This window comes from Natrix helvetica (genome assembly GCF_964273705.1).
Source record: "Natrix helvetica genome assembly, chromosome: 2".
Classification (NCBI taxonomy): domain Eukaryota; kingdom Metazoa; phylum Chordata; class Lepidosauria; order Squamata; family Natricidae; genus Natrix; species Natrix helvetica.
Window position 1 is genome coordinate 197164028 of NC_138552.1, and position 12125 is coordinate 197176152.

The 12125-nt window shown below is 42.2% G+C and overlaps 1 protein-coding gene across 5 annotated transcripts in view; it reads left to right on the forward strand.

Moving 5' to 3' along the window:
• Positions 1-12125, forward strand: part of L3MBTL3 (L3MBTL histone methyl-lysine binding protein 3) — a 94189-nt gene that overhangs the window by 11773 nt on the left and 70291 nt on the right. For all 5 annotated transcript variants that reach the window (XM_081940301.1, XM_081940302.1, XM_081940300.1 and 2 more), the window contains one exon: positions 9864-9975. In XM_081940301.1, the coding sequence (XP_081796427.1) occupies positions 9874-9975 (102 nt within the window). In that variant the 5' untranslated portion in view covers positions 9864-9873. The remainder of the gene's footprint in view (positions 1-9863; positions 9976-12125) is intronic.

Here is a 12125-nt window from a genome sequence, read left to right on the forward strand (position 1 = left end):
GCATGATCTTTAAAGAGCAAATGCTTCGGTTGAAAAATCTATTTCATTATTTTATATTTGTGGGATACATATTATTTACTGTATCTGGACACTCATCTGAGCATACAACAGCAGCCAAATTATGTAATTTATTATCTTTAACATTTCTGTACTTGTAATATTTTAGAATATGTATCCCTTATAGACCTTTCTTTCATTTACTCAATGTTTTATCCATATGTTTTCGGAATGAAGATTGGCAACTATTTAGCGCTTCTCAAAATTCAGATGACTCCCACACCACAATGTAAGAATAAAACGAAAGCACAATTAAAAATCAAAATGGAACCAACATGGATAGTTGAGGTAGGACATACGGTTCATTGGGAGCACCATTATGTCCCATGGACAGCAGTATGTCCCATGACCTACTTCCTTGGTATTTATTACTTTATATTGAAATTATGAACAGCATCAAAAGATTGTCAGGACATAAATATGGTACATGTTTTTATTATTGCATTTAAGCATATTTGATTTGAGGTATGCCTGTGTGCCTTTAAAAAAAGGTGGAAATGTAGGTGATAGAGAGCATCAGTGATGGCTAGGAACAGGGACACTATTATCTCATTCACAATGAAAACAACTTGCATAGCTTTTAAGGGATGTTGGTTTTGAACTACTGGACTTTAAGTGTTGCAGGAAGTTATTATGAACCCTGGTGGTGTAATGTACTATTGTAGGCTGACTCTGCCCAAAGCCTAAAGTTTGAACCTGATGAGGCTAAAGGTTGACTCAGCCTTCCATCTTTTGAAGGTCAGTAAAATGAGAACCCAATATGAAGGGTGCTGTAAAGTGTTATTGATACTTTATGATATATGATACATTATGATATTGATCCAGACCATTAGGTCAAACTGTTTATATACATTGTATTAGCTATTATGATATAGACTTAAAATACCAATCACAGATAAGTGATTGGGGGAGAGAGCTTTTGTGTGTTAATAGTTTGGCTGGATGTCATATTTTGTCTGTTGGCAATGAAAGAAATGTGCAAGGTCATTAACTTACATGATTTGTTCTTGTGAATTATTGATATCTTTTTGGAACAATATTTTAATGTATGTATAAGTTTATAATTATGGAGGAAATAGGAGGGAGGAATACTGTATTGGATAAGTTTGTGTGTATGTATGTGTGTTTGTGTGTGTGTGTGTGTGTGTGTGTGTGAGAGAGAGAGAGAGAGAGGATGGATGGCTAGTGGAATAAAAATGTAATAATAATCTCATAATATTACAGATGTTAATTTTATGTGTAATACTATTGTTAGTTTCTTTTGGGTTGTTAGTCTAAAATTAGTGTTATACATGCACCTGTACGTGAGATAATAAAACACTTTAAAAACAGAATCTTAGATTGACAGTATTTTGATCTGATACAGCTTTTTTCTCTCTCCGTATGTTAAGGTTTATTTTCATGCAAGTTTCGTTAGTTTCCCTAGTGTATTAGCCAGTGGATATTGTTTTGAAGGGTGATAGCTCTCTCTCTCTCTCTCTCTCTGTCTCTTTTGGTAAATTGCTTCATGGAGGTAAATCTGGTCAATTATATAATTAATTATGACAGGTTCTATAATTTAGAGTCAGTTTTAATTTTAAATGTTCGAAATCATGGCACGCTGCAGTTCTCAAGATCATAGCTTTTGTGATCATACAACAGAATAAATATTTGACTATGATTTAGATTGTAAACATCAATAAACATCAGCAATTAATTTAGTTTATGTAATTATCATAAAACTTTATCCTAAATTGTAAAAAACCTATATTGTTGTACTTGTAACCAATGAATTCATCATAATGATGGATTCATAGCTAAAGGATATGTCCCATTAAACTCTTGGTGAAATCTTACAAGTAAGGATTATTGTATCTCAGTTCTGTTATCTATATCTAAATGTATATCTTTTGGATCTGAGTGAAATAAAAATAAAATAGATTAAATCTATATTTATCTCTCTTGTTCTTACAGCATCTGAAATTGTAAATTAAGCAGTTCCATAATTAGCACCCTCTACTTACGATGCAAAAGTTAAAATGGAGATTTTGGAATTCAGAATATTGCTAGGATTTATCATGTTTTTAAAAAACCTCTTTTAAATATTTTTATAGGACTTCTCATGCCAAGCGTCTGCCAGCTCTGTGTGCATTAAAATATTGTGTTTGCAGTAAAACTCATAAAGCAATGAAAAAAATTAAGCTTTGTAAAGTATATAAAAAGGCTATTATTATAGCTGTGTTATTAGAAGGCATCAAATGCCAGGGTAAATGTTTTTATTTAAACATTTAAAAATATTCCCAAATAATATTAGATATGTCCAGGAATTCTGGGGAAGAAACAGCAAACTGAAGACAGAACGGCTCCAATGAGTATGGCAGAATGAAGTGACGGCGAGTGGACCGGCTCTTCAGAATACTTTTACAGTTAGGGAGATGACTTGTGATTGGACACAAGTTCTCCTCATGAGGAGTCCATAGAGCAATGGTCTTCAGCGGGTTTAGACCTCTGAGAGATGAGAGGTCACTGTTGCCCAAACCAAGGTCCATGCCTTTATGGACCTAGGATTTTTGTACTTGGCATTCTAATAACTTTATGAAACTCTTCTGCGTTTCAGCATTTAGGAACCTTTGAAATAATAATAATAATAATAATAATAATAATAATAATAATAATAATAATAATAATAATAATAATAATAATAATAATAATAATAATAAATATTTATTTCTTAGCCGCACCCTCTCCCGAAGGACTCGAATGAGTTTCCTTTAATTCTTAGAGAAAGAAACTTTAAATGTAAGTTTAAGAACTTTAAAAAAATTCTTTTTTGGAATAAATTGCAAAAGAGTGATCAATTTTGGAAAATTACAAATGGACTAAGTTGACATGGATGTGAAATAAAATTTTGGAATTAATTATAAGAATGTTTCTCATGGGAAAAAAGCTATTGTTTTGAATTCTTAAAAAAAGATGAAACGTTCAAAGTTGGATGCACTCGGGGGAACTAAAGATAACTAAAGATTAGAATAAAGGACGAGAATATTTAAATTCTCCTAGGCGCTGCTTGGAGTGTCCAAGCATGGGTTAACTTCAGCTTGCTGCCCAAGGACTGAGTTCAAAGTTTGTGTAGCCACGCCTCCTGCTCCACTCAGAGGCTCAGTTTAAAAAACTCAGTCGTCCTAAAAGGGTGCAGTTGGGGAGCTCCAGTTCTTGGACAGCAAGTTGGACTCTCCAAACAGCTTAGTGTAGCCTCTTATTTTTGTGTTTAGAGTGTAGATTAGGAAGCATTAGGTTATCTTATTTTCTCCCTTCAATTGAAAACTTCCTATAGCCTTCTGAAGCGCAGAACAGGCAGCTTGGACCTTGACCACCGCGGTTGAGGCACCACCGGGAGGCTTGTCAGCAGCCGCTGGCGAGCTCTGGGGGCAGGTAGGTAGGTTAGGGATCCCCCAAAAGCTGTCGGAGGACTGTTTTTAGCCCCGGAGGCTCTACTGAGCCCTCTGGATTGCCGACAGCTCCCCGGTGCGCTCCAAAGCTTGCGGCAGCCATTTTGAAGGAGAAAAAGTGGTGCGCTTTATTTTTCAAGCCGTTTGAATTGCCGCAGCCTGGTTCCACAGCAGATCGCTGCTGGGAGGGCTTCTTAATATTGGGATCTCACTCTGGGACTCCAGGCAGGTCCCCCCTCCCAAGAAAGACTATTAAGAGTGGCTGCAGGGAGTTTGGCTTTTCTCTGGCCATTCCCTGCCTTATTCCAGCGCAGATCTGCAGTGCCTTGGGACTTTCAATTTTGGCGCCAAAAAAAATTGCTCGCTGTTATTGATCCCTGCCGAGACCCATTTCCTCAGGACTTGGACTGAATGAAAGGGCCTATTATCCAAAGCTATATCACATAAAGGGACTAATTACAACCAAGCTGTGATAGGGCTGGAAATGTACCATGGCCAGCAAGAGTGTGGCTGAAATCAGGGATCAAACTGAACCTACCTCTAACAAGCGCAGCAGGCCCAACCCTGCTGCTAAAGGAGACGGTGCAGGATGCCCTGCAAAGGGGAAACAGCCCAAACCCAGGAAGGTCTCAAAGGCTGCAGAAATGGTTGGCTGAGAGAAGACAGAAGGTCCTGGAGAGAGAGTTTCAAAAGGCAGTTAGTGCCCCCGCGCAAACTGTTCAAGTCAGGGAACCACCACCAGCTCAGGCTTCTGCAGACATCCCCATAGTGGATATTCCACGGAAGGGCTCTCCATCTTAGGCGGACGAAGAGGACTTTAGTTTTTCTCCCAACCCTTCCAGGGCATTCCCCAGGTCTCCTGATTCCTCCCTGGAAGAGGTGGACATGGAGGAGGCCTGCTCTCTAATGTGGGAGGAGTCTCCCCCTTCTGGCCCTATTTCTGGGACCACTCCTGAGTTATCCCAAGCAATGCAGGAGGTGGTTGCACGGGCGATATCACAGGGGATTGCAGATGGCATCCAACAGCTGGGTCTCACTTTGCCCTTCCAGAACAAGGCCAAAGCTAGGGTGCAGACCACAGGAGCTCACACTCAATCCACCGGAGCCTCCCCTCCTGCTTCCTCAGCTGTCAGCAAGATGTCTGAAGATGAGGAGGGTGGACAGGACACCTCTGATCTGTTGGAGGATGTCCCCGATGCCCCAGCCTTCTCTGGCTTATTCAAGCCTTCAATGTTTAAGGCCATTCTGACCAAGGCTAGGGCTTTGTCCATTCAAATGGGACTCCCCGCCCAATCTGACAAGACTGCCACTGAACAGGGTAGCAAGGAAATGGTCAGATCAGGGGATCCAGGCGCAGGTCTCTTTAAGGAGACCCCCCCTCAGGAGCTGGTTCCGGCACCATAGCTGTTCCTGGATGTTATCCAGCGACAATGGATCCAGCCTGGATCGATGGCTAATCCCAGTGGGGTTGGTAAAAAGCTGTACTCTATGGAGAGCAGCATGGAGGCTCTCCTGAATCTTCCTCAAGTAGATAACCCCATAGTGGCGCTAACCTCCAACTCGGTTTTTCCAGCCGACCTACTGAAAAGACTCAAAGCGGAAGACAAGAAGGCAGAGAAGGCCTGTCATAAGACTCACATGGCCACCGCGTGGGCCATGAAGGCCTCCTCTTCTTCCTACTTCAGCAGGGCAGCCCTATTTTGGCTCCGCAAGCTGCTAGTACTAGCTAATACTCAGCCGATGCTTCTCTTAATGCCACCAAATTTTCCTCTAGGGATATGGCATCTAATGTGACCACACACTGTCTGCTGTGGCTCCGCCACTGGCAGGTGGACATGAAGGTGAAGTGGAAGTTGGCCTCGGCCCCTTTCAAGGGTGATAAGCTTTTTGGTGAGGCCTTGGACTCAGTCTTAATTGAGTCCAAGGACAAACGCAAAATCTTACCAGCAATCACCAAGAAACTGGACTGCAAGGGTTGTTCCTTTTTTCGTAGGCAGCCCTTTAGGAACGCTGACTCTCCCTCCATATCTGGGGGATTTACCAGATCCTATCCCCAAACGCAGGACCGCTCTCAGAATAGGATATCCTTCAGGGACAAAAGCAGACAACAGGGTAACTGCAGGTTGTTTCGAGGAGGGTTCTCCAACCGCTCCTTTCGCAGAACCAAGTGACCATCACTGGTTGCCTCCCATTGGGGGTCGGCTACAGCTCTACGCCACCCAGTGGGAGGAGACAACGACAGACGCTTGGGTACTGAATACGATCCGTCACGGCCTTACCTTAGACTTCCTTTCCTTTCCTCCACGGACCTTCATCCGCTGCCCCCTCCCAAAATCAACCCACAAGCTACAATTGTTGCAGGCAGAGATCTGGCATCTACTGGACATAGCAGCCATAGAGCAGGTGCCCCGGGGTCAGGAGGGCAGAGGATTTTATTCGATCCTCTTTCTAGTCCCCAAAGCCTCGGGAGGGGTGAGAGCCATACTGGACCTCAAGAAACTCAACATCCATAAAGCGTACAAGCGCTTCAAGATGCAATCACTCCAGACCAACTTGGGTTGCATCAGGCAGGGCGACTTCCTGACATCAATCGACCTGAAGGAGGCATACCTGCATGTTCCCATTTATCCAGCGCATCACAAGTTTCTGAGGTTCCAATTTGCAAACCAGCATTATCAATACAAGGCTCTTCCCTTCGGCCTATCATTGGCCCCCAGGACGTTCACCAAACTTCTGGCTGCTGTCGCCGCACATCTCAGATCTCGTCCAGTAAGAATCGTGTTATCTGGATGAAATCCTGTGGATGTCGTTGTTCAGGGAGCGGGCGTGTCGAGATCTCAACGTCACCATCCACGCACTATAGCAACACGGTTTCTCCGTCAATCTGGAGAAGAGTCACTTGGAGCCTACTTCCAGGATTCAACACCTGGGCACTGTTATCGACTCCAGAACTAGCAGGTGTTTCTCACACAGGAGCGGAGGGACAGCATCACATCCCTTGTGTGTCAGATCAGGAGATCCAGATCAGCACCTCTAGTGACTTTATCCCAGCTACTGGGGAAGCTGATTTCGTGCATCGCTGTAGTTCCTTGGGCACGGCTGCATGCACTGGATCTTCAGTGGTTTCTTCTTCCCATTCAGTGGCTCAAGGCCAGCAACTCCAAGAGGGTGGTCAGCGTTCCCCCAAAGATGCTCCAGTCGCTCGGGTGGTGGCAATCTTCAGCGCTGACAAGGGGGGTCCCTCTCCAAGGAACCAGAGCTCCTGGTCATAACAACAGATGCCAGCTTGTACGGCTGGGCGTCCACCTACAGACACACATGACGCAGGGCAGATGGTCGCAGGCAGAGCCAGCCCACAACAAACTGGCTGGAGCTCAGAACTGCCAAACTAGCCCTGTGCCACTTCCGTCGATTTATCGAGGGTTCCCATGTCCTCATACTGATGGACAACATCGCCACCAAGGCCGACGTCAATCACCAGGGTGGAACTCGATCAACAGCCCTGATGTCGGGGGCGGAAGCCATAGGACAGTGGGAGGAGCATCACCTCGAGTCCTTGAGAGTGGACCACATCTCGGGGGAGGACAACGTGACAACAGACTGGCTGAGTAGAACGACCATCAGCAACTCGGAATGGCAACTTCTCTGTTCTACCAGCTGACCCAGAGATTTGGTCTTCCGACAATTGACCTGTTTGCCAGTCCCGAGAACACTCCTCTCCCCTGGTTCTTTTCAAGATTCCAATGCTCCGGTGCGGAAGGGACGGGTGCTCTTTGATGCCACTGGCCTCCCGGACTGTTATAGACGTTCCTGCCCCTGCCACTGATACCTCAGGTGATCAGGAAGATCTTACTGAAGGGCGCTGAATTACTGCTAGTCACCCTGCATTGGCCAAGGAGGTCCTGGTTCGCTGACCTTCTCAGCCTGTCAGTGACCAAGCACTGGTGCATACCTCAGGAGCAGGTCTCCCTCAGCCAGGGGGCCATATCTCATCCGGACCCTCAATGGCTTCAGTTAGCTGTTTGGCACTTGAGGGGGACCTCCTGAGGCAAGACAGCTTTTCTGACAAGGTCATTCAAATCATCCAGGCGTCCAGGCGACCTTCCAACGTCTGGATCTATGATGCTACTTGGGCTATCTTCTCTTGGTATCAGTCCCATCACATCGATGCCACAACAGTGACGATCCCACAAATCCTAGACTTCCTACAGGAGGGGTTGGACAAGGGCCTTGCCCCCAACACCCTTCAGAGACAGACAGCAGCCCTGGCCACCATCTTGTCCAGAGGCGATTTCAACCACTCAGCAGACACCCAAGGGTCCGGAGTTTCCTAAAAGGGGCTACCAACCTACACCCTCCGACGGTACACCATTACCCAACTTGGGACTTATCGATTGTCTTACAGGCCTTAACATCGCCACCATTCGAACCAATTCATTCTATTAGCCTACGACATTTGTTGTTCAAAGCCACCTTTCTCGTAGCCATCCCCTCAGCACGCAGAATTTCGGAGCTAGCCGTGCTATCAGTTAGGGAGGACCTTTGTATTATACATTCGGACAGAGCCATTCTGCGATTGGATCCAGCATTTCTACCAAAAATTATCAGCTTATTCCACAGAACCCAAGAGGTCATCCTCCCTGACTTCTGTGCGCCGTGCTGTGCGGGTATACAAAAAGAGGACAGCCTCTTATCGCAAGTCAGAATCATTCTTCATATCATTCCAGCCCACCTCCATTGGCAGGAAGATATCATCTTCCATAATAGGATGTTGGCTGCGTGCTTGCATTAAGCTGGCTTACGAGCAACAATCCAGACCTGTTCCTCTTTGTATCACAGCATACTCCATGAGGAGCACTGCGACTACGGCTGCTTGGGCTACTCAAGCACCTATTGAAGAGATCTGCAGGGCGGCTACCTGGTCCTCGCTGTCACTGTTCATTCGGAATTACAGACTGGATTCCTTTCCTCTGCAGAGGCTTCATTTGGAAGGAGGGTCTTACAGCAGGTCCTTGTGGGTCCTGCTAACCAGGATATTCCTTCTTCCCACCCTGGGACTACATAGTTTGGGTATGTCCCATGCTTGGACACTCCAAGCAGTGCCTAGGAGAATGACCGTTGGCTTACCTGAATGGTCGTTCTCTAGGCACTGCAGGAGTGTCCAACCCCGTCCTGGGGTCACCTGCGGGTGCGTGAACTATCACCTCCATGGCATAGACCTTACTATTTACAGCATCCTTCTAGTTCTCAGACCCTCATAGAAATAGATAAGTTATCTCTGGTAACTGTTAATGAACTTTTGCTCACCAGGACTGAACAACCACGTTTTAAGGATTTCTTTATAGATGAGATGAAATTTAGTAAGAAGAGATATCTATTTTACTTTAAAATAAAGTGATAAGTTACTAAAATTGTTTATACTTGTAATAATGGGAGAACTTATTTCTTTCTATATTATCTTTTTCTTTTCTATTCTTTATATTTCTTAATTTTTGGCACTTTCTATTTTTTCTTTTTAATTGAAATGTGTAATAAAATTATAATTAAAATAATAATAACAATAGCTTGGTTCACTAGGCTGTTTACAATTCTTTATGTTTTTTATCAAGTTGTTTTTTATAATGAGCTGTATTGGTGCAGTGGTTAGAATGTAGTATTGCAGGCTAATTCACTGTTCACTGTCAGGAATTCGATCCTGACTGGCTGAAGGTTGACTCAGCCTTTCATCCTTCCAAAGTCAGTAAAATGAGGGCTCAGATTGTTGGGGGCGAAAAGCACTATGAAATGATATATGAGTTTAAATGCTATTGTTATTCACACTACTTCAGGCTTTTAAAAAATCAGATTCCTTGATAAATTAGCAGTTTTTATATTCGTAAAGTTGGAAATTAATTTTAATTGTTGTATATGAATCATTTTGTGTAATGCTTAAGGTAGTTTTTTGTATCTTGAAAATATACACATGGATAATATTAGCCTCTTTATTCTAGCAGTGATAGATTAATTTAACTTTTGGATTTAATTTCCATTAAATTCAATGGGGCTTACTTCTGAGTAAGTATGCATGCTCTATCTCCTTTGCATTTATGTTTTGATAGTCTCTGAACACAGACTTTTCTGTGCCCTGTATTTTTCCCCAAGCACTCAATTTGATTCATATCCAAGATGGTGAAGAATCCTAGTCAACTGAGAAGTTTCACACTGTGACATTTTCCTTGCTTCTAAAAAGGATTTTGTGAATTTTGGAATCATGTAAAACGTGTTATTAAATAATATTAAAGAGATGATTTTTTTAAAAAAAAAATCTGATAATGCAGTTTTTAAATGGAAAAATATGAAACTGAATTAGAGATATAACCTTCCCGATTTATTTTACAGGGTATCCACCATGAATGAACCAGCTTGTAGTGGAAATGGGCAAGACTTTGATGTATTTAGTGTAATGGACTGGAAGGATGGAATTGGTACCTTGCCTGGAAGTGATTTGAAGGTACTGTAATTGCAGAGATGTGTACGGAAAGATGTACAATGTTTTGTTAAAAGGTGTGATTATTTTAATTAATGAACACAAAAGTATGTTACTTTTAATTGTAAAATATTACATAATAGTAAAATAACACTAAAGGGAGCAGTGCATAATATAAAAGAACCAATAAAATCATCTAGTAAAAACAAGAGCAGCATATTAAACTTAAGTCTTAACTTTAACATCTTAATTTCAAAATGTTAAAAATAACGAGCTTTGCAAAGAAATTCATCTAATAGTTGGAATATCCCCACACAACTACAACTGTCACAACATCTCTACATGACATGATAAAAATTCTGGCAACTGGGATGTACTTAGAAAGGTTGCAGCATCCTGGACTCATATGATCTCCATTTGCAACTTTCCCAGTCTGCTTCTGACAAGAAAAGTCAAATGTGGGAAGCTAGATTTGTGTCATGACCATGTGAAGCACATAACAATTGCTGTGATTTGCTAACTAACTATGGCAAAAGTCATAAAATTGACTGAGGCTCATCTAATAACTGTCTTGATTACCAATGGAAATTATGGGGTTGTAAGTTAAGGGACTCCCTGTAAGGATGTCACCTTGTTCAAAACAAATTGAACACCATTTCTTATTCCTTCAAATCATTCATCACAGTTTCTCAATGATTTTCAGCTTATGAAGTTGAATTTGCTTCCTGGAGTTTTATTAAGATGTTGCATAATACGGAGCACAAAGAAGGCTCTGTGACATTCTCATCCATTGGACAATACAAAAGCTGCACGCACTCCCAATTCCTGACCCTTATAGCTGATCTGGAAAGATAGCATTGGATTTTTTTTTTAAAAAAAACCTTTTATGAAATTTCTATACATATTAGTTAAGGATATTGAAAACTGGTAGAATTAAGGCAAATTGTCCATGAGCAATCTCTTACCCTATTTTTCAGAGTATAAGACGCACCTTCCCCCCCCCCAAAAAAAAGTGAGTGAAAATTTAGGTGTGTCTTATAGACTGAATATGGGTGTTTTTGACCTCCTGAATCCTCCGTGTGTCGTATTTTTGCCCTCCCCGGCCCCCAGAAGTATTCTGCAGGCCAAAAACAGGCCCGCTTTTGGTGCAAACAGGCCGTGCGGAGCACTGCAGAGTGCTTCTTGGGGCCGGGGAGGGCGAAAACGTGACACGCGGAGGCCAAAAACTAATTTTTTCTTGTTTTCCTCCTGTAAATTTAGGTGCATCTTATAGCCTGGTACGTCTTATAATCTGAAAAATACGGGTATTTTATACAATTTAGTTGCTTTAAGGGCTCTGTGTTTAGAAAGCATTATATGAGATTAATTAAGATACTTTCATTAACAGTATCATCTTCCAATCATATCACAGAAATTTATGTGATATTAGTCACACACTTCAGTGGAGGAGGTTAAAATCTGGAAGATACTGTTTTGACATTTTTTGATAGCTTCTTTGTGTGCGAATTTTCTCCCTTTCCTCCAGTGATGAAAGATCATTTTGATTTTGTACTGGCTTCAGGTTGTTCTTTCTGCTTCCTCTAATTAGATACAGTAATTGTGCTAGTACTTCTGATACAAAAATGAATATTCCTCTCTTTGATTTCTCCATTTTCTGCTTTAGAAGCATTTCTAGTATGTTAAAATAAAATCAAAATTGTACCTTTCTAATACTGTATATTCCTATAATAAAATATACATTGGAAAGTGCACATCTATGCATGTATGAACCACCTCATAGAAAGTTTGCTGGCCCAAATATATGAGCATGACTTTGTAAGACTGAATTGCAATTATATGCAAGCTTCAACCAAACCATAAAAACATTCATTGTTATATCATGGATTAAGGAACTGTTCTATGAATGAAAACACTGAAAGGTACTCATTGGGGAAATGATGGTAAATGGGACAGCTTTGGAAAATGACATGGTTGTAAAAAAAACAAAGTGTCACATGACTGCTGACTTTTGACAACAATTCTGGCAATTCCAGTTGCAGTTGTTAGGTCAGTGATGGCTAACCTTTTTGTTCTCGCGTGCTGAAAGTGTGCGCACGTGCACAACAGCGCATGCGTGCATGCCCACACCCATAATATGCACACGCCCCCACCCGCATGGCTTGTCCCCCTGCGTA